Here is a 21,256-nt window from a genome sequence, read left to right as displayed (position 1 = left end):
TCCAACCCTTCAAACCCCCTGAGCCCGACCCTTCAAACCCCCTGAGCCCAGCCCTTCAAACCCCCTGAGCCCAGCCCTTCAAACCTCCTGAGCCCGGCCCTTCAAACCCCCTGACCCTGGGGACACCTCACACCCCCTGAGCCCGGGGACACCTCTCACTCCCTGATCCCGACCCTTCAAACCCCCTGAGCCCGACCCTTCAAACCCCCTGAGCCCAGCCCTTCAAACCCCCTGATCCCGGCCCTTCAAACCCCCTGAGCCCGGGAACACCTCTCACTCCCTGATCCCAACCCTTCAAACCCCCTGAGCCCGACCCTTCAAACCCCCTGAGCCCAACCCTTCAAACCCCCTGAGCCCGGGAACACCTCTCACTCCCTGATCCCAGCCCTTCAAACCCCCTGAGCCCGGCCCTTCAAACCCCCTGAGCCCAACCCTTCAAACCCCCTGAGCCCGGCCCTTCAAACCCCCTGAGCCCGATCCTTCAAACCCCCTGAGCCCGGGGACACCTCACACCCCCTGAGCCCGACCCTTCAAACCCCCTGAGCCCAGCCCTTCAAACCCCCTGACCTCATCCCCTCTCACCCCCTCACCCTGGCCCTTCGGACCCCCCTGACCCCAGCCCCTCTCCCCCCGACCCTGACCCCTCTCCCCCCCTCACCCCAGCCCCTCTCCCCCCCTCATCCCAGCCCCTCTCCCCCCCTCATCCCAGCCCCTCTCCCCCCCTCACCCCAGCCCCTCTCCCCCCCTCACCCCAGCCCCTCTCCCCCCCTCATCCCAGCCCCTCTCCCCCCCTCACCCCAGCCCCTCTCCCCCCCTCATCCCAGCCCCTCTCCCCCCCTCACCCCAGCCCCTCTCCCCGCCACCTCCTCTGGAATCCTCCCCGGGCCGCGGGCTGCGGGCAGGGCTCTGCCGGGACCGATCCTCCTCCTCCTCCTCTTCCTCCTTGCCGAGCTGGGATGCGGCAGGGGGAGGGTGGGGATGGGGAGAGCCCCAGGGGGTTTTCAGCCCCCGCACCCTGAACCCTCCCCAAGGCAGCAGGAGGACACCGGGATATGGGATCGGGGATATTCCTGACCCGTTCCTGGCTTTCCCGGGGGACAAACTCACCCTGCTGAGCCTCGAGGAAGGTGACGCTGGGACACCGAGGGCTGCCAGCCCGCTCGGGCCATCGCTGCTGACCTCCTCGATCACCTGCCGAGGGAAACGGGCAGCGCTGCGCCCCGGGCTCCGGCTGCCCGTCTACAACAGCTCCACACGACCCCGAGAAGGGAACTGGGGACAGACAGGATCATCCCCAGCCCCCTCCCGGGAGCACCGGAGCGGGGCTGTGCCCCCATTTCCCCCTGCCCACCCCGCTCCTGCCCGGCTGCAACACCTCCAAACCTTCCTCCAGTCCTCAGCCTGCTGCCGGCTCTGGAAGCCGATGACCAGCGCCTCTCCGGCCGTCCCTGTCACCTTCAGGGCGTGCGGCATCTTCTTGCCTCGCTTGTCCTTGTAGGTGACACGGCAACCCCGCAGGTCCAGCTCCAGCACCGGCTGCAGGTCAGCGGCGCACCTGAAACACTGGGGGGGCACGGGGGATCAGGGGGGCACCTGAAACACTGGGGGGGCACGGGGGGGTCAGGGGGCACGGGGGGGTCAGGGGGGCACCTGAAACACTGGGGGGGCACGGGGGGGTCAGGGGGGCACGGGGGGGGTCAGGGGGGCACCTGAAACACTGGGGGGGCACGGGGGGGTCAGGGGGGCACGGGGGGATCAGGGGCGCACCTGAAACACTGGGGGGGCACGGGGGGGTCAGGGGGGCACGGGGGGATCAGGGGGACACGGGGGGGTCAGGGGGGCACCTGAAACACTGGGGGGGTACGGGGGGATCAGGGGGCACCTGAAACACTGGGGGGGCACGGGGGGGTCAGGAGGGCACCTGAAACACTGGGGGGGCACGGGGGGGGTCAGGGGGCACCTGAAACACTGGGGGGGCACGGGGGGGTCAGGAGGGCACCTGAAACACTGGGGGGGCACGGGGGGGTCAGGGGGGCACGGGGGAGGGGTCAGGGGGCACCTGAAACACTGGGGGGGCACGGGGGGGTCAGGGGGGCACCTGAAACACTGGGCGGGCACGGGGGGGTCAGGGGGGCACGGGGGGGTCAGGGGGGCACGGGGGGGTCAGGGGGGCACCTGAAACACTGGGGGGGCACGGGGGGGGTGAGGGGGGCACCTGAAACACTGGGGGGGCACGGGGGGGTCAGGGGCGCACCTGAAACACTGGGGGGCACGGGGGGGTCAGGGGGGCACCTGAAACACTGGGGGGGCACGGGGGGGTGAGGGGGGCACCTGAAACACTAGGGGGGCACGGGGGGGATCAGGGGGGCACCTGAAACACTGGGGGGGCACGGGGGGGTCAGGGGGGCACCTGAAACACTGGGGGGCACGGGGGGGGGGGTCAGGGGGGCACGGGGGGGGTCAGGGGGGCACCTGAAACACTGGGGGGGCACGGGGGGGTCAGGGGGGCACCTGAAACACTGGGAGGGCACGGGGGGGTCAGGGGCGCACCTGAAACACTGGGGGGGCACGGGAGGGTCAGGGGCACACCTGAAACACTGGGGGGGGCACGGGAGGGTCAGGGGCACACCTGAAACACTGGGGGGCACGGGGGGGGTCAGGGGGGCACCTGAAACACTGGGGGGGGCACGGGAGGGTCAGGAGGGTATGGAGGGGCCATGGGGGGCACAGAGGGGCCAGGGGGGCACAGAGGGGTCAGAGGGGACACGGAGGGGCCAGGGGAGGCACGGAGGGGTCGGGGGGGCACCTGAAACACTGGGTGGGCACAGAGGGGCCAGGGGGGCACAGAGGGGCCAGGGGGGCACAGAGGGGTCAGAGGGGACACGGAGGGGCCAGGGGGGGCTCGGAGGGGTCAGGGGGGGCTCGGAGCCTCTCTCCCACCCCCCATCCCTTTCTCCATGCTCTTTCCAGCCCCTCACCAGCAGCGCGTGCTCCCGGACGATGAAGAGCTGCTTCGCCCACTGGCCGAGCCAGCGCTTCCTCCAGAGGAAGCCGCAGAGCTGAGCCTCGGGGCGCCCGGGGGGCTCGGCCTCGGCGCTGGTGGCCGATGGCCAGCGCAGGTAATGGGCTCGGTCCGTCACCCCCTCTTCCTCCTCCTCCTCCTCCTCTCCGTACGACTCGTAGTGGCTGCTGTCGCTGTCGCCACCGCCTGGGAGCCGGGATGGGGTCAGGGCGGTGGGCGGGGGGAGCTCGGGGGAGCTGGGGAGGGGGCGCAGGGACACCTCACCGGTTCTGCCGTGCCCGGGGGGATCGGCGTCTTCGTAGGAGTCGTCGGCTGGGGGGGACGCGGGGACAGCCGGCGCCTTGTTCTGGGGGTGCGAAGGGTGTTCCAAACCTCGCAGGGTCCCCGGGTCACTGCCGGGGGGCTCTGCCAGGAGCGGGTGGGCACAAAAAAAACTCCTTTGGACACCCCCCCCCTCCGAGAGCAAGACTGGCCACCGGTGCCATCCCTGGCATGTCCGGCTCCCTCTGCCACCCCCTGAGGCGCTGTGTGAGCCCCCAGAGCCCCCCGGGCCCCCCTCTCACCGCTCGGGGCGGGCTCGGGGCGCTGCCCGGGCGGCGCTCGCAGCCTCCCCCCGCATCCACCGTCCGGGATCCTGCGGGGAAAAGCAGGACCGGCAGCGCCGGGGTGCTGAGGGCTCGGGGACCCCCCCAAACCAGGCGTGGAGGAGGAGATGGGGGGTGGGTGGGAACGTGGGACTCACCCGGGCTGGTCCGGCCCTGCGGGGTCCCCGGGGAGGGCGAGAGGCAGCGCATGATCATGTACTCTGCATCCTCTGCTGCGGGGGCAGCGCGGGGTCACGGCCCCGCTCCCCGAGCCTCCCCCGCCGCCCACCGGGCACCGGCCGGGGGTCTCCCCCGCCCCCAGACCCGCACTCACACGCCGGGCTCTGCAGCCGGGACAGGAGGTCGGACACGGATTTTTTCTTGGCCCGAGCTGCGGCGCTGAGGCTTTCGCGGTCCAGGATGAGCAGGAAGGAGCGCAGGTCCGACAGCAGCTTGTCCAGGTCTGCGGGGACAGCGACGTGCCAGCGCAGCCTCCAGAGGACGGCGTGGGCAGGGGTCCCCATCCCTGACCCCGAACTGGGCAGGGCTGGGTGGGCCCCGCTGTCATTGGGGTGTCCCTGATCCCATGGGGTGTCCCTGACCCCTTGGGGGTGTCCCCGATCCCCTGGGAGGTGTCCCCGATCCCATGGGGGGTGTCCCCGATCCCCTGGGAGGTGTCCCCGATCCCATGGGGGGTGTCCCCAGTTCCATGGCGGGTACGTGCCCGGTCCCACCGGCCCTGCCCTGCTCCAGCACCTGCCCCGGCCGGGCACAATCCGGCCATTGACGGGCTCGGGGGGACCGGGGGAGGATGAGGAGGGGGGCCTGGGGGGGATGAAGGCCCCTCTGTGCGCGCTCACAGAGCCGGTTTGTTCGCGGTTGGGCCGCGGCCGGGGCTGCGCTGGTGCTGCTCCTCCACGTGCGGAGGAGGAAGAGGATGAGGAGGAGGATGAGGAGGAGGAAGAGGAGCCCTGGCAGGCTGGAGCAACCGATGAAGGCTGAAACGCCGGGTGTTCACCCACCGCCCCCCCGAGGGCAGGGACAGAGGTCGGGAAGGACAGGGAGGGACAAGGAGCCTCTCTGAGCTCAGCGGGGACAACGGGAGAGCGGGGACAGCACCGCCGCCACCCCCGAGAGACCCCGGGCACGGGGAGAGGCTCCCCCTGTCCCCAGTGGGGGCGGTTTGGGGTCCACGCGGGTGCTGCAGAGCCGGGCCAGGAACAGCCTCAGTGTCCCTGTCCCCTGTCCTCGCCCTGGGCACCTCCAGCTGTCCCCGCAGGAGCGGGCGGATGTCCCCCAGAGCCCCGGGGTCCCTGCCCGGCTCCCCCCGGCCTCCTTCCTGCCGCACATCTGGAATTGCTTTGCCAGGCCCCGCTCCCGGCTCTGCTCGCTGATCCCAGCTGGGATCGAACATTCCAGACCCTCTGAGGGGACCCAGCACCTCCTGGCCCGGGTCTGGCTGTGCCAGCTGTCCCCAGACCGTCCTGAGTGTCCCTCGAGTGTCCCCCTGCCATTTCCCGGCTGGGGGGAACAGTCCTGGTGAAGCCGCCGCCAGCCGGGCCGCTCCTCCTGCAATGGCCCAGGTGACCGCGACCCTCCTCATCCTCCGAATCCTCCGAATCCTCCGAATCCCCGAATCCTGCATTTCTCTGGCTTAGCGGGCATGCGGCGCACCCCAAAGAGGAGGTGGCACACCCTGGGCGAGGCGAGGGCAGGCGGAGGAAGGAGCCCCCGCTGCCAGGGGTTGGGGGTGAAGCCCCCCTCCCCCGGAGGTGCTGGCACGGGGGGACCCCCGTCCCCTCCGTGGTGTCCCCGGCGGGGAGCACACACCCTGCCCGGGGGAGAGGAAACATCTGGCAGCGCGGTCCGGCTGAGCAACGCCGGAGCTGGGCCCAAACATCTGGATTTCCCTGGAAACCGGGGAAGGGAAGGGGGGGAACATCTCCCTGCGGGAATAGCGGGGTGGGGCTGGGGCAGGGGCTGGCTGAAGGGACCTGCGGGCGGTGTGGGGCACACGGGGACTGTCCCCCGCTGGCCAGCGGGGCCTGGCTCTTCCCCTCCCTCCCTTTCTCCTCATCTCCGCCCAGGCCGAATTCCTCGGCAATGACATCTCCGTCCAGTCACCCTTTTGCCCTCTCCGCAGCCCCCCCGTTCTCCCCCCGGCCGTGGTGCCGTCTCCGGGGCAGCGAGCAGTGCCCAGCCGTGCCCAGCCGTGCCCAGCCGTGCCCGCAGCCGGTGCGGGGCGGGCAGGGGCTGCCCTCAGCCCTGGCGCGGTGCCCGCTGCCCTCTGCAGTGCCAGGGGAGAGCGGCCGCGATGGAAAACATCTGCCTCGGTCTCCAGGAAAACGCCCCCCAAACACACACTGAGCGTCTCCTAGCACAGCTCCCCCCGCTCCCGAGGGACGAGTCCCGGCACGGCGGCATCCTCATCCTCGTGCCATCCTCGGGGGAGGAGGAGGAGGAGGAAGGACGCTTCCCCGGGGATGCCATGGGAACGCGCAATGCCCGGGTGATGCCAGCGCGGGCCGCGGTTCGGGCTCCACGCCGGGTTTTCCCCGTGCCGTGAGGTGTCCGAGGGCTGCGGGGGTGTGGAGGTGACCCGGGGGACCCCGGGGGTGGCTCTGGCCCAGCGCGGGATGACTCAGAGGAGGCTGCGGGGAGCTGCCCGCGGCCACAGCGTGACTCGTCATGTGCGGAGGCTCCAGGCCACGGCTGCAGGGTGGGGACGCTCCCCCCACGGCTGCTGCACCCCCAAATTGCCGCTGGGAGGGCGCTGTGTCTCCCCCCCCACCCCACCATGGCACCCCAATATCGGGGAGGGGGGGACACCGCGTCCCTCCTTGTCCCCTCACTTTCATCCCTTCCCCTGCAGCCCCCCGCTCCTCCCAGCACCCCTTTTCCACCCTCTCCTCTTTTCCCGAATCCCCTTTTCCCTTCCACGCCCCCACGGGCACCCCAAACCCAGCCGCACCCGCGTGGGCACCCCCGGGCACCCCCCCATCCCCCCGGAACCCTCTGTTCCCCCTTTTCTGTAAAGTTTGTCCCCTCCGAGCCTCGCATCCCTTCGGAGCCTCCGTACCTCGCTGCCGGGACATGGTGCGGGAGCGCTCACATCGCGCCGGGATCGGGATCGGGATCGGGATCGGGATCGGGATCGGGGTCGGGATCGGGATCGGGATCGGGATCGGGATCGGGATCGGGATAGGGATCGGGATCGGGATCGGGATCGGGATCGGGATCGGGATCGGGATCGGGGTCGGGATCGGGATCGGGATCGGGATCGGGGTCGGGATTCGGTCCGGGATCGGGATGGAGTCCGGGATGGGGATCTGGATGGGGATGGGGATCAGGTCCGGGATCAGGATCAGGATCGGGATCGGGTCCGGGATCGGGTCAGGGATCGGGATCAGGGCAGGGCTGTCCCGGCCCGGCTCGGCTCTCACACGCCCTGCGGGCCCCCAGCACAGCCCGGCGGGGCGGGAGGAAGGCGGGGAAGGGCTCCGCATCCTCCTCGGAGCAGCACCGCCATCTGCAGGGACCCGGGCTCGGGGACAAGCCCGGGGGCCGGGGGGAGTTTCTGGAGGAGGGGGAGGAAGCAAAGCTGCGGAGCCGGGCTGGATAAAGCCATTTCACCTTTAATTGTAAGCAAAAAATCACTCTCACGCGGGTTCTCCGACACCAGCAAATAAAATAAATTCTAACAAAAACAGAGAAAGTGAATCACTGTAGTCCAGTCCGAAAACAACCCATATTTATAGATATATTTATAGATATGTCGTTTGTAGCAGTGAAAGGCAAGTATGGGCCAGTGAATTCCCGATAAATTACATTCTTTACATCCCAACAAGGTCTAGCGGCTGGAAAGTGGCTGGAAACAAAACCCGGGGAGCGTGGAGGGGCCGGGGGGTGCGGGGAGAGAGGAGGGGTCCTGCCCAAATCGTGTGCCCGGAGAGGGGAGGAGGGAGAAGGGAAAGTGCGGCCCGAGGCTGAGCCCTGCCCGGGAGGGGAGGGGACAGGGACAGTGCCCAGCCCCAGGACAGGGACAGTGCCCAGCCCTTGGAGGGGACAGGGACAGGGACAGTGCCCAGCCCCAGGACAGGGACAGGGACAGTGCCCAGCCCCGGGAGGGGACAGTGCCCAGCCCCGGGAGGGGACAGTGCCCAGCCCCGGGAGGGGACAGGGACAGTGCCCAGCCCCGGGACAGGGACAGGGACAGTGCCCAGCCCCGGGACAGGGACAGTGCCCAGCCCCGGGAGGGGACAGGGACAGGGACAGTGCCCAGCCCCGGGAGGGGACAGGGACAGTGCCCAGCCCCGGGAGGGGACAGGGACAGTGCCCAGCCCCGGGACAGGAACAGGGACAGTGCCCAGCCCCGGGAGGGGACAGGGACAGGGACAGTGCCCAGCCCCGGGAGGGGACAGGGACAGTGCCCAGCCCCGGGAGGGGAGGGGACAGTGCCCAGCCCTTGGAGGGGACAGGGACAGTGCCCAGCCCCGGGAGGGGACAGGGACAGGGATAGTGCCCAGCCCTTGGAGGGGACAGGGACAGTGCCCAGCCCCGGGACAGGAACAGGGACAGTGCCCAGCCTTTGGAGGGGACAGGGACAGTGCCCAGCCCTTGGAGGGGACAGGGACAGTGCCCAGCCCCAGGAGGGGTGGGGACAGTTCCCAGCCCCGGGAGGGGGCAGACACAGTGCCCAGCCCCAGGACAGGGACAGTGCTCAGCCCTGGGAGGGGACAGGGACAGTGCCCAGCCCCGGGACAGGGACAGTGCCCAGCCCCAGGACAGGAACAGGGACAGTGCCCAGCCCCGGGAGGGGACAGGGACAGTGCTCAGGCCTGGGAGGGGACAGGGACAGTGCCCAGCCCCGAGAGGGGAGGGGACAGTGCCCAGCCCCAGGACAGGGACAGTGCCCAGGCCCCAGTGAGTGGCCGCGGTGCCCACAGAGCCGTGCCCTGTTCCAAATCCATCGCCCCAGTTCATCATCCCAGTTCAACATCCCAGTTCAACATCCCAGTTCAGTGCCCTCCTGTACCCCCAAATCATCGCCCCAGCGCCCCCCCGCACCCCCCAGCGCATCCCCCCACATCCGCAGCTGGAAATGCACCAGGAGCTGCCCCAGGGACCCCCCACCCCAACCTCGCCACCCCCTGCCCAGCCCCAGGGTGCTCCCCCTGCCCCTCTGCCCAGCCCGGGGCTGGGGGGGTTGGCAGTGTCCTTGGGCTCCTCGCTGCAGCACCTGGCACAGGAGGGAGCGGGACTGAGGGTGGGGACAGACCTGGGGGGCTGCGGGGGGGTAGGGTGGGATTTGGCTCTGGCAGTGTCGGCCCCCAGGCTCTTCCCAAGCCTCAGGGTGGGGGACAGGGGCAGCTTGGGGGGCACAGGAGCGCCCCGGGGTGGGGGGCTGGGGGCAGCGGACCCCCAGGGAGGAGGGAACACCCCCCGGTGCCCCCACAGTGGAGCCAGGCACGTTCCAGGGGGGAAAGGGGGGGCACAAAGCCCAGAGACCCCCCCAAAGCTCCCGTCCTGGCTGAACCGTGCCTGCTGCGGGGCGGGGGCTGCCCCAGCCCCGTCACCCCCGGCCAGGCGGGCTCGAGCCCCCCAGCCCCGCTCCCTGCAGGAGGAACGAGCCGGGGGGCAGATCTGGGGGGCAGATCTGGGGGGCTGGGGGCGCGGGGAAATGGGGGGAGACCCCAATAAAAACCGGCTGAGAGCCCTAAAGCGGTTACACGGCGCGACACGGACTGAGCTGGGGCCGAGGAGAGCTCAGAAGAGGAAGGCTTTCTTCTTCAGCTCGTTGCGCTTCCACAGGGCCAGCTTGCTGAACTCCTCCGGAGACATCTCGAACACCTTCAGGAAGTCCTCGGGGGACAGGTGTCGCTGCAGGGAGGGGACAGAGGGCGGTGACAGAGTGCACGGAGCCCCCCCGGAGCTCCCTGAGCCTCACACAACCCCCACCTCCAGCCTGGTCCTGTCCACGCCGGGCGGGAGCTTCACTCGGCCTCGGTTCGTCACCATCAGCATCTCATAGGGGTAGATCTGGGAAAGGGGAGGGGGCACGGGGCTGTGAGACCCCCCCCAGACCCCATCAAAGCCCCCTCGACCTCTCATGAGCCTCAGCAAGGCCGCGTGAGCCCCCCAGCCCCGCTCACCTTCTGCTCCAACATGCTGGGCAGGGAGTTCCCTCTGTCCATGCGCCCGCGCTGGCCGTTCTGGGGGGGCAAAGCCTGGGCTCAGCCCGGCCCCCCCAAAGGGAGGATTCCCCCCTTGGTGAGGGGCTCCAGAACCCCCCTCCCAGCCCCAGGGACCGTGCCAGGGCTGGCCCCGGTGCCCGTGTCCCCCTCCCCTGTACGTCACCCTCTCGCTGGGTCGCGGCGTCCGCAGCCAGGTGAGCTCTTACCTGCAGGGCTGGGCAAGGAGAGGAGCGAGGCTCAGCCTGGGGACCCCGCTGTGCTCCCCCTCCCCAAATTCCTGCCGGGCCCGGCCTCATCCCGCCCCTCCCAGCCCCAGGAAACTCCCAGGACACCCCCACATCTTTCAGAACACCCTCAAATTCCTGGGGACATCCCCTGGGACACCTCCACATCTCCAGGGTATCCCCATATCCTTCCAGGACACCCCCACACTCCCAGGGACCCCCCCACAGTCTCAGGGACCCCCCCACATTCCCGGGATCACCCCCCCATCCCCCAAAACACTCCCAGATCCCTGCAGGACATGCCATTTTCCAGGACACCTCCACATTCCAGGGACACCCCCAGATCCCCAGGAACTCCCCACATTCCCGGGGACATCCCCCCAGAACACCCCCACATCCTCCAGGGATACTCCCACATCCCCCAGAACCCTCCCGCATCCCCAGGACCCCCCCACATTCCCGGGACACCCCCACATTCCCGGGACACCCCCACATTCTCAGTAACATCCCCTGGGACACCCCCAGATCCCCGGGATCCCCCCACCTTCCGGGGGCCCCCCCACATTCCCGGGATCCCCCCATTCCATGCCCTGAGCCTCACCAGGACTGCTCTTCTCGCTCCCTGCCGAGCCGAACTCCGCCGACTGCAGCTGCAGGGGGACAGGACGAGGTCACAGGGGTGACCCCAAACCCCGGGGCAGGGTGGGGTGACCCCGGCAGGGTGGGGGGACAGGGACAGGGTCACAGGGGTGACCCCAAACCCCGGGGCAGGGTTGGGGGACAGGGACAGGGTCATGGGGTAACCCCAAACCCTGGGGCAGGGTGGGGTGACCCCGGCAGGGTGGGGGGACAGGGACAGGGTGATGGGGGTGACCCCAAACCCCGGGGCAGGGTTGGGGGACAGGGACAGGGTCATGGGGTAACCCCAAACCCCGGGGCAGGGTGGGGTGACCCCGGCAGGGTGGGGGGACAGGGACAGGGTGATGGGGGTGACCCCAAACCCCGGGGCAGGGTGGGGTGACCCCGGCAGGGTGGGGGGACAGGGACAGGGTCGCAGGGGTGACCCCAAACCCCGGGGCAGGGTGGGGGTGACCCCGGCAGGGTGGGGGACAGGGACAGGGTGATGGGGGTGACCCCAAACCCCGGGGCAGGGTGGGGTGACCCCGGCAGGGTGGGGGGACAGGGACAGGGTCGCAGGGGTGACCCCAAACCCCGGGGCAGGGCGGGGTGACCCCGGCAGGGTGGGGGGACAGCTGGCACACACTTACCCGGGTGAGGGTGCTCCGGCCGGAGGCGGGGAGGGAGGAGCTCTTGGAGCTCGTGTGGAGGGCTGGGAGAGAGGCAGAGACCATCAGGGAGCGACAGGGACCTTTGGGGTCCTTTGGGGACCTTTGGGGTCTTTTAGGGACCTTTGGGGACCTCTGGAGATGGACAGGGATGGGCAGGGGTGGACTGGGATGAACTGGGACCATCAGGGATGGACTAGGACCTTTAGACAGGGGTGCAGGCGGGGTTTAGGAGGTGCAGGCAGGACTTGGGATGTACAGATGGAATTTGGGAGGTTCAGGCAGGATTTGGGAGGCTCAGGCGGGATTTGGGAGGTTCAGGCAGGATTTGGGAGGCACAGATGGAATTTGGGAGGTTCAGGTGAGATTTGGGAGGTTCAGGTGGGATTTGGGAGGTTCAGGCGGGATTTGGGAGGTTCAGGTGGGATTTGGGAAGCACAGGTGGGATTTGGGAGGTTCAGGTGGGATTTGGGAGGCACAGATGGAATTTGGGAGGTTCAGGTGGGATTTGGGAGGAGCAGGCAGGATTTGGGAGGTTCAGGTGGGATTTGGGAGGTTCAGGCGGGATTTGGGAGGTTCAGGTGGGATTTAGGAGGCACAGATGGAATTTGGGAGGTTCAGGCAGGATTTGGGAGGCACAGGTGGGATTTGGGAAGCAAAGGTGGGATTTGGGAGGTTCAGGCAGGATTTGGGACGTTCAGGCAGGATTTGGGCGGTTCAGGTGGGATTTGGGAGGTTCAGGTGGGATTTGGGAGGTTCAGGCGGGATTTGGGAGGTTCAGGCGGGATTTGGGAGGTTCAGGCAGGATTTGGGAGGTTCAGGCGGGATTTGGGAGGTTCAGGTGGGATTTGGGAGGTTCAGGCAGGATTTGGGAGGTTCAGGTGGGATTTGGGAGGTTCAGGCAGGATTTGGGAGGTTCAGGTGGGATTTGGGAGGTTCAGGCAGGATTTGGGAGGTTCAGGTGGGATTTGGGAGGTTCAGGTGGGATTTGGGAGTTTCAGGCAGGATTTGGGAGGTTCAGGTGGGATTTGGGAGGCAAAGGTGGGATTTGGGAGGTTCAGGTGGGATTTGGGAGGTTCAGGCAGGATTTGGGAGGTTCAGGCAGGATTTGGGAGGTTCAGGTGGGATTTGGGAGGTTCAGGCGGGATTTGGGAGGTTCAGGCAGGATTTGGGAGGTTCAGGAAGGATTTGGGAGGTTCAGGCGGGATTTGGGAGGTTCAGGTGGGATTTGGGAGGTTCAGGTGGGATTTGGGAGGTTCAGGCGGGATTTGGGAGGTTCAGGTGGGATTTGGGAAGCACAGGTGGGATTTGGGAGGTTCAGGCGGGATTTGGGAGGTTCAGGTGGGATTTGGGAGGTTCAGGTGGGATTTGGGAGGTTCAGGTGGGATTTGGGAGGCACAGGTGGGATTTGGGAGGTTCAGGCAGGATTTGGAAGGCTCAGGCAGGATTTGGGGGACAGAGGGGGGTACAGACAGCCAGAGGTGAGGAAAGACAGGGCTGACATTCAGGGACAACCGTCCCACTCACACGTGTGAAAAGGTGTCCGGTCTGGCAGCGAGCGAGTTTTCCTGCGGATCGGGAGAGACTTCTCCATCTCCTCCTTCAGGATCAGCTTCCCGAGGTTGGAGGTGACCTTGGGGACGAGGGGACACAAGTTGGGATCGGTGCCAGCGCCTCCCCAGCCCCTCCCGAGCTGCCGCCCGGCCCCGACCTTGCTCAGCTCCTGCCGCTGGAGCTCCCGCAGGTTCTTCATCTCCTCCGTCAGATCCTCATCCTCCTCCTCGCCTCTCTTGGATGCCATCCGCCTCCTCCACTCCGTCTCTGCGGGAAAAATGGGAATGTTCCCGCTATTCCCAGCCTTCCCTGGGGTGTCCAGGAGGGAAAAGCCGCAGTTCCCACCTACCCACGACGGCCAGCGAGGGCGGGCAGGGCCAGTAGTCGGTCTCGATCTTGGCGGGCTGGTTGGGATCCGGGGGCTGCGCCGCCGGGAATTTGGAGGATTCGATGATCAAATCCTCTATGAGGTGCTTGCCGTGGTGGGCACTGGAATGGTGGTCTGGGGGACACGGGGGGGTGAGACAGAATCCCGGGATAACCCATCCCATGGGATAGATCCCCCTCTTCACACTCACCTTTCTGCCGGTAGATCGGGGGCTTCTTGTAAATGTTGAGCTCTGTCGTGTCGGTCTCTGGAGATAAAAACGGGTTTGGGGTTGGGAATGGGAGTTTGTGGGGTTGGGAGTGGGAGTTTGTTGGGTTGGGAGCTTGTGGGATTGGGAGCCTATGGGACTGGGAATGGGAGTTTGTGGGATTGGGAATGGAAGCTTGTGGGATTGAGAATCGAAGTTTGTGGGGCTGGAAGCTCATGGGGTTGGGGTTGGGAGTTTGTGGGATTGGGATTGGGAGTTTGTGGGGTTGGGAATGGGAGTTTGTGGGGTTGGGAATGGAAGTTTGTGGGGCTGGAAGCTCATGGGGTTGGGATTGGGAGTTTGTGGGGTTGGGAATGGGAGTTTGTGGGGCTGGGAATGGGAGTTTGTGGGGCTGGAAGCTCATGGGGTTGGGAGTGGGTGTTTGTGGGGTTGGGAATGGAAGTTTGTGGGGTTGGAATTGGGAGTTTGTGGGGTTGGAAGCTCATGGGGTTGGGATTGGGAGTTTGTGGGGTTGGGAATGGGAGTTTGTGGGGTTGGAAGCTCATGGGGTTGGGAGTGGGTGTTTGTGGGGTTGGGAGTGGGAGTTTGTGGGGTTGGGAGTGGGAGTTTGTGGGATTGGGGCTGGGAGTTTATGGGGTTGGGAATGGGAGCTTGTGGGGTTGGGAATGGGAGTTTGTGGGGTTGGGAATGGGAGCTTGTGGGGTTGGGATTGGGAGCTCGTGGGGTTGGGAATGGGAGTTTGTGGGGCTGGGAATGGAAGTTTGTGGGGCTGGAAGCTCATGGGGTTGGGAGTGGGTGTTTGTGGGGTTGGGAATGGGAGTTTGTGGGGTTGGGATTGGGAGTTTGTGGGGCTGGGATTGGGAGTTTGTGGGGCTGGAAGCTCATGGGGTTGGGATTGGGAGTTTGTGGGGTTGGGATTGGGAGTTTGTGGGGTTGGGATTGGGAGTTTGTGGGGCTGGAAGCTCATGGGGTTGGGATTGGGAGTTTGTGGGGCTGGGAATGGGAGTTTGTGGGGCTGGAAGCTCATGGGGTTGGGAGTGGGTGTTTGTGGGGTTGGGAAGAGGCTCCAGGACACTCTGGGGGTGTCAGGCGGCTCTGGGGGTCCCGCTTTGGGGCCGGGGGGCGTTACCGGGTCGGTGGAAGTGCTGGACGCTGCTGCGGGTTGGGGCGGTGCCCTGGCGCGAGGGGGGCAGCGGGGTGCTGCTGGGGGGGCGGCTCTCCAGCCACTCCCGGATAACCTGCGGGAAAACGGGATCGGGGATCAGCGAGACCCCTCCTCAATTCAGCATCGCCCCCTCCTCCCCCAGCCCGGTACTCACCTCCGGAGACGGAGGAGGAGACATGGATTTGGGAGACAGGGAGCGCTGCAGAAGGCAAGGATTTCATTAATGTTAATATTTTCAAAATGAATTTTAACCATTTTAATAACCTTCATGAGCTGTGCTATGAATTAGCACGAATCTTAATGAATTTTAAGTATTTTTATGCTGGGATTTTTTTTTTTCCAGCAGCCCCAGCTCAGTGATTCTTCTATCCAGGTAGGATTCTCCCCTAAAAAAACAGGGAATGTCCCTTCACCTCCCGGCTCCGGGGCAGCTCCACGTGCTCCATGAGCGAGTAGGTGAAATGAGGTTCGTAGATCATCAGGTCGGGGCGTTCGATGTCCAGGATCGCTTTGTCCTTGGGGATGGCAGCCAGGTCCTTGTAGCCCAGGACCTCGTTGTCCATTTTGGCCTGGGAGGAAGAGAAAACGCCCTCATTTGGGGCCAGAAGGGGATTTTTGGGAATGGGGAGCGCCAGAGGGGTGGAGAGGGGCACGTCCCGATCCCGGGGATTGAGGGATGCGGTGGGAAGGTGGGAATGGATTCTTACCACGATGCTGGAGGGAGATCCGGGAACGCTGGATCCGCGGGAAGAACAGACGCTCCCAGGGGAGGTCAGTGGCTGCTGGACGGAAAAAGGGAGATTTTAGCCCAGGAAGGGACTCGGGGCATGGCGGGGGGGGCAGGGGACACCCCTGTGGATCCCAGGATCCCCGGGCGGGCGGGGCACAGCCGGGAGGTGACAGCGGCTCGGCCAGGACACGCTGCCACTAGATGGTGCTGCCAGGCCGGGCTGGAGGAGGAGGAGGAGGAGGAGGAAGGCAGGGTCCTGCTGACAGCAGCCCATGACTGCCCCAGCCCTTGGCCACCAGCCCCGTGTGCCCTCTCTGCAGAGCTCCCCATTGTCCCACACCCTGCCAGGACCCCCAGCACCCCCCAGCGTTTTCCCTGGACCCCCAACAACCCCCCCACGGACCCCAAACACCCTCCCCGGACCCCCAACACCGTCCCCGGACCCCAAACACCCTTCCGGACCCCCAACACCTTCCCCGGACCCCCAGCACATTCCTGGACCCCCAGCACATTCCCGGACCCCCAGCACCTTGTTCTGTACTCCCAGAACTTTTCCCGGACCCCCAGCACCCTTCCCTGGGGCTCCAGACCCTTCTCTGGACCCCCAGCACCCTGTTCTGTATCCCACCACCCTTTCCTGGACCCCCAGAAACTTGTTCGGTACCCCAACACCTTTCCCGAACCCCCAACACCCTCCCCGAACCCCCAATACCCTCCCCTGACCCCCGACACTTTTTCGGGACCCCCAGAACCCTCTCCAGACCCCCAGCACCCTCCCGGACCCCCAATACCCTTCCCGGACCCCCAACACCTTTTCGGGACCCCCAGCCCCCTCCCCCAGCCCCCCTTTACCTTCTGCAGTCTTTCCATTCAGCTGCGCCTGGCGGGGCTGTGTCAGTCACAGGGTCCTGCGGGCACAGCGGGCTTTGGGCACCGCCAGGGTGGGCACAGAGCCCCCCCGGCCTGGGGGTCCCCTCTCCCACCGCCCTCCCGGCACGGACCCCCGAACCCCCCCCACTCCGGGCACTGGGGTGGCGCGAGGCTCGCAGGTCCCCGCTGCCCAATATCGAGGTGTCACTGTCCCCCCTCCCCGGGCGGGGACCCCCGCTCACCTCTGTGCCTCCACATCCCCCTGGGCTCCGCCACCGCGCTGGGGCTCCGATCTTCCCTCTGCAAGGACAGCACGGAGGGCACTGGTGAAGCCACCGCTCGTCCCCACGCTGTCCCCGCGGTCCCCCGTGCCCGCTGCCGCTGCCCGGGGGCTGCTGACGGTGCTGGCGAGCGGAGCCGCGGCGCTGACGCCCTTTTGTCCCGCGGCCTCGAGAAGGCTCCAGCGACAGCGGGACGGGCTCGGCCCCCCACAGCCCCCGGGCCTGGAGCGCTCTCAACCCACAAAGCCGCACACAAAGGGGAAAATTCCCCATTCTCCTCCAAACTTCTCCTTTCAGGAGGGAAAAGCTCGTGGCGGTGCCGGCGCGGGGAGCCCCGAGCCCTCGGGGGGTGAGGGGGTGCCAGCGCCTCTGGGGACACCGACCCCGCTGTCCCCCAGCCCCGCGGGTCCCCAGAGCACAGAACTCGCTCCCGAGGGACGCAGAGATGGAGCAGGAGCGGATCGGAGAAATCCGGGAGCATCCTGGAGCAGAGAGCTCCGTGTCCTCTCCCTTGAGCCCCCCCCGACCACAAAGGACCCCCAGATTTGTCACCGGGACGGGGTTTAACGCTCTGAGCCCCACCGCCAGCACCTCCCCGCCCTCCCGGGGGGCGCACGGCTGGGACGGGCTCGGCACAAGGGTGACATTGTCCGGGAGGGCACAGCCCTGAGCTCACACTTTCCAGGGCCGGAGCCAGCCTTGCCCCGCGCCTCGGGACCCCGGCGGGGACGCGGTGACAGCGAGCAGATGGATGCGATGGCGGAGAACGGCAGCGGCGGGAGGGTGGGTGCGGGGCCGGCCGGGAAGGAAAACAAACCCGAGCCGGGGGTGCGGAGAGACGCCACAAAACCGGCGAGGGCTGCGCAAGCAGCTCGGTCACGGTCCCCCCCCGCCCCTCCCCGAGCTCTGGGGACGCGGGGACAGCTTATCAGGCTCAGGCAGGGAGCCACCGCCCCGATGGCAGCCGCGTTCCCCATGGCAACCTCCAATCTCCCCGCGGCTCCGCGGCCAGGTCCCCGCGTGGGCCCAGATAAGGGCGGCTCGGCGTGTTTGGGATTTTCCTGGCCGAGAGGGCGAGGGGGAGCGAGGACAGGAGCGGGGAAAGCAGCGGGTCCCACTCTCGGGGCGATGCTGAGGGGGACCCACGGCGCGGGGAAGGAAAAGAGCCGGGCAGGAAGCGTGGGAAGAGGGAGAGAGATGGAGGATGGATGGATGGATGGATGGATGGATGGATGGATGGATGGATGGACAGGACACGTGCGGGGCTCACCGGGATTCAGGGGTGCCGGTGCCCCCCCCGTGCCGGTGGGGCCAGGAAGAGGCCGGTTCCCTCCTCCCCACCCCGAGGAAATCCGGATTTGACTTTTCGCAGCCGCCAAAGCCATCAGTGCCCGGCCCCGGGCCAGGGGCCAGGCCGTGAGAACCCCCCCGGCACCGCCCGGGGGGGAGCGGGAGGGGACCCCAGCCTTCCTCCCACCGCTCTCCTCCTCAGCCTCCCTTCCCTGCCCGAACTGTGGCGCGGCTGGCGCGGCTCGCAGCCAGCAGTGAAAGGCGGGGGGACACCCGGGGTCACAAGTTCCCCGAACAGAAGGTTCCCGCCAGCCCTGGGAACGGTGTCCGGTGTTCCCAGCCCAGCCCAGCCCAGCCCAGCCCCGGCCTCCTCCTCCTCCTGCTCCTCCTCCTCCCACCACAAGCTCCAAACAGCGCAGGCCAGGCCCGGAGCATCCTCCCCGCTCACCGGGGAAACCGAGGCACCGCCACACGCGGGGCCCCACCGGCAACTTGATCGCGACAGCGACAGCCCCGGGGAGCACGCGGGTCCCCGAGTCGCGGATCGCCGGTGTCCGGTTCCTCCTTTGTCCTGTTTGTTCCGCTCCCCGGGGCTATTGACAGCCCATCGCTTCCGAGCCGCCGCGTCCTGCCCGGGGACCTCGGTGGCCTTAAAAGCCACCAGCTGCCAGCCCCGGGCGTTTTTCCACGGCTGCGATGGACGGTGCATCCTGCCGAGGGCGCAGGGATGCTCCGTGCCTCAGTTTCCCGGGATGGGAGGTGGATGGGGAGTGGGGGGAGTAGGAACAATCCTCCCACCGCATCCCAGAGCGGATGGAGGTGAAGGAGGCATTTCCACCTCGCCGGTTCCTCCCATCCGTGGAATCTGGGCCAGCGCAGCTGCCCCCAGCCCTGCCAGGAGGCTCCGAGCCCCTCAGGTTTACAGGGGGGAGACGCGGCCTGAACCCCAAAACTCTCCGGGGGGTTGTGGGGGGGTTGTAGGGGGTCTTTTCCCGGCCCCCCTGCCCCGATGGCCACCCCGCAGCCCGCTCTGGGCCGCGCCTCACGTGGCTCCTAATCTGGGATTAAAGCGGGATTAGCCTGCTCATCCCGCACGCGGAGGGACCCGCTGGGGATGTGTGAGGAGGCCGCGCCCCCCGGGGCTCCCGCTGGGGGTTTGGGGGTGTCCCCGTGCCCCCCCAGACACACCCGGTTCTGCCAGCCCTGGGATGAGCCCCCACGGCGTTGGGTACCCCGGGGTGGGGGGGCCCGGGCACCCCAATTCCGCTCATGGGGCCAGCGCAGCGAGGCTCGCACCCCACAGGACACCCGGGACTGGCCGGGGGGTCCCGAGCGGGCGGAGGCTGGCCCAGGTTTGCCTGGGAGAGGCTGGAACTGGCCCAGCCTGGCCACCCACCCTGCCCGGCCACAGCCCGGAGCTGAAACCCCCCCGGAGACGGCTCCATCCACGGCCAAGAGAGGGGGGAACGCGCTTTGCGCCCCCAATTCTCCCTCTAAATCAGCCCCCGACGCTCCATGGCTGTGGGGGAATGGGAATTTGGCCCCACAGGGCTTTGCCAGGGGGGGGTTGGGGTGCTCCAAAATTCCGTGTCCGCTGCAAAACCGCCACCGCCACAGCCGGGGAGCATCAAACCCTTCAGGGAGGGGGAGGATTGGGGGGCGCCCCCCCAGCAACAGCGCTGAGACCCCACAAATTCACTCCGCAGGTGCGGCTGGGAAGGGCTGAGCCGTCCCGGCCTCCTCCCTTGGGATCCGCGAATCCAAATCCAAATCCAGCGTTCCCAGGGAAGGGGGACAGGGGTGTTCCGGGCTGGGGGGCGCTGGGAGCGCTGCGATGCCGCGGGGGGGACTCGGGGAGGGCTCAGCCCTGGAGCCGCCGTCCCTGCGTCCCCCTCCTCGGGTCCCCGCCCTTCCCATCCCCGCGGCCCCCCAACAACGGCAGCAGCGCCGGACAAGGTGGGGGACAAAATGTGGGGCACCCCCGAGCCCCCTCCCAGCTCCCCCCGCCAGCGGCGGCACCGAAAAGCGACGGGAAAAGGAAAAGCGGCCGCCGCGAACCGGCCCTCCCGCTCCTCCCCGGCGGCCTGTGCCTCCCAGCCGTGTCCCCAGCCGTGTCCCCAGCCGTGTCCCCAGCCGTGTCCTGTCCCCAGCCGTGTCCCCAGCCGTGTCCCCAGCCGAGCCCCGCGGCCGCGCACTCACCTAAGGCCGGGGGCAGCGCATCCCTGCGCCCGCGGGGGGCTGCGGGGGGCTGCCCTGCGCTTGCTCCGCTCGCCCGGCCACCGATTCGCGCCTGGGCTCCCGGGGCTACGGCGGCTGCGGCGCATCCGAGAGCGTGACAGGGGGGCGCGGGCGGGCGAGCGGGCGGGCGAGAGGGCGAGCGAGCCTCTATCTGCCCCCGCCAGCCCCGATAACCGCGGCTGGGCGGGCGGGCGTGCGGGGGAGGCTGCGTGGAGCGCTGGCTGGGAGGGTGGAGGAGTGCGTGGCTGCCCGGGGGGGGTGGTGGCCGCGTGGGTGCCTCTCCCCAGCTCGCTGCCGCCTCGGTCCCTTTCCCAACAAGAGGAGAATTAGCCGGCATCATGACGAAGCAGTATTGGCTGCCGCTCCTCCCGCTTCCCCGGCACAAAGAGGGATGAAAACGGGAATAACCCGGCCTGAGCCGCTGCCAGGGCCAGCCCGGACCCCCAGCACACCCCCAGCCCCCGCCGGCCATCGGGCGCGGCAGTCCCCGCTCCCCCCCGCAGCTCCTCGGAGGGGTTTGGGCAGCTCCCAGCCCCTCTCGGGGTGGGGGCTGAGCACCTCAGGGGGCTGCGGCAGCGAGTGGGGGGCACCTCCTGCCCAACCCGACCCCCAGGCTGGGTCTGGGGGCGCCGCACCCACCCCTCGCTGCCCTGGGAGGGGAAATCCAGCGGGAATTTCCATCCGCGGGGCCAGCGCAGCCCAGGGAAGGCTGGGAGGGGCTGGGAATCTGCCAAAATGGAGCGTTGGGCTCTGGCGGGGAGAGCTGATGTCCCCCGCATCCCAAGCACCCCACGCCCTGGGGGTCGCGGTCCAGCCCCGGGCCGGGGGAAGGGCTGGGCAGGGCAGGGCAGGGAGGCTGCGGCACCTCCATCCCTCCGGAGCCGCTCGGAACGGGATCCCGCATCCCCGCACGGCAGCGGAGCCGCGGCCGGACCCCGCCGGGGGCGGCGGGGCTGCGTTGGTGCCGCAGCGCCGGGATCCGGAGTCTATTCCCGGCTCTGTGTGGGAGCGCTGCCTGGTGACAGCAGCTCCCTTCCCGGGGCTCCTCCTCGCTGCTCCTGCTCCTTGCTGCCTCTGTTTCCCCGCACCCGGCTCAGGAAAGGGCTGCTGGACCCCTCTGGGTGCACATCTGGGGCGGGTGCGCGCTCAGGGGAGCACATCTGGAGGGGCACGGACACGCGGGGGGACGCAGCGTCCAGGGATGGGCAGGAGCACACCCGGG

General features: G+C 67.9%; 2 protein-coding genes across 9 annotated transcripts in view; both read right to left on the bottom strand.

Annotated features, from left to right (window-relative positions):
* The window catches only part of FHIP2B (FHF complex subunit HOOK interacting protein 2B), an 8,732-nt gene extending 1,302 nt beyond the window's left edge, over positions 1-7,430 (bottom strand). The window contains exons 1-10 of the mRNA XM_058859097.1: positions 6,686-7,430; positions 3,941-4,069; positions 3,765-3,839; positions 3,586-3,656; positions 3,287-3,368; positions 2,979-3,208; positions 1,384-1,563; positions 1,108-1,191; positions 843-951; positions 591-597 (exon numbers count right to left, since the gene is read on the bottom strand). Of these exons, the coding sequence (XP_058715080.1) occupies positions 591-597; positions 843-951; positions 1,108-1,191; positions 1,384-1,563; positions 2,979-3,208; positions 3,287-3,368; positions 3,586-3,656; positions 3,765-3,839; positions 3,941-4,069; positions 6,686-7,112 (1,394 nt within the window). The 5' untranslated portion in view covers positions 7,113-7,430. The remainder of the gene's footprint in view (positions 1-590; positions 598-842; positions 952-1,107; positions 1,192-1,383; positions 1,564-2,978; positions 3,209-3,286; positions 3,369-3,585; positions 3,657-3,764; positions 3,840-3,940; positions 4,070-6,685) is intronic.
* A 1,901-nt stretch (positions 7,431-9,331) lies between these two features.
* DMTN (dematin actin binding protein) lies at positions 9,332-20,157 on the bottom strand. Of its 8 annotated transcripts, none has more exons than XR_009279789.1 (17): positions 17,777-17,913; positions 16,468-16,525; positions 16,208-16,263; positions 15,333-15,404; positions 15,039-15,194; positions 14,780-14,824; positions 14,590-14,698; positions 13,443-13,499; positions 13,214-13,366; positions 13,022-13,131; positions 12,838-12,943; positions 11,293-11,354; positions 10,626-10,674; positions 9,964-10,014; positions 9,759-9,818; positions 9,565-9,645; positions 9,332-9,486 (listed from the first exon to the last, which is right to left on the bottom strand). XR_009279789.1 is itself a non-coding variant. In XM_058859218.1 (17 exons), exons 3-17 carry the CDS (start codon positions 16,223-16,225, stop codon positions 9,373-9,375), a joined length of 1,203 nt encoding a protein of 400 aa, XP_058715201.1. In that variant the 5' UTR covers positions 16,226-16,263; positions 16,468-16,525; positions 19,996-20,154; the 3' UTR covers positions 9,349-9,372. The 8 variants fall into 8 exon arrangements, 1 of the variants encoding a protein (XP_058715201.1); XR_009279787.1 differs by lacking the exon at positions 17,777-17,913 and adding an exon at positions 19,996-20,157 and having other exon boundaries at positions 9,333-9,486; XR_009279784.1 differs by lacking the exon at positions 17,777-17,913 and adding an exon at positions 19,996-20,155 and having other exon boundaries at positions 9,333-9,486; positions 15,333-15,407.
* Positions 20,158-21,256: the final 1,099 nt, after the last annotated feature.

This window comes from Poecile atricapillus, chromosome 29, assembly GCF_030490865.1.
Source record: "Poecile atricapillus isolate bPoeAtr1 chromosome 29, bPoeAtr1.hap1, whole genome shotgun sequence".
Classification (NCBI taxonomy): Eukaryota; Metazoa; Chordata; class Aves; order Passeriformes; family Paridae; genus Poecile; species Poecile atricapillus.
Note: the sequence above shows the minus strand (reverse complement) of the source record. Positions and strands in the feature narration are given on the sequence as shown.

Bases quoted from the DNA above. Each gene is read 5' to 3' on its own strand.
- DMTN (XM_058859218.1), bottom strand. The intron at 14,825-15,038 runs GTGAAGGGACAT...TGCCTTCTGCAG, and splicing joins AGCTGCCCCGGAGCCGGGAG to CGCTCCCTGTCTCCCAAATC. The intron at 14,699-14,779 runs GTGAGTACCGGG...GTTTTCCCGCAG, and splicing joins CTCCTCCTCCGTCTCCGGAG to GTTATCCGGGAGTGGCTGGA.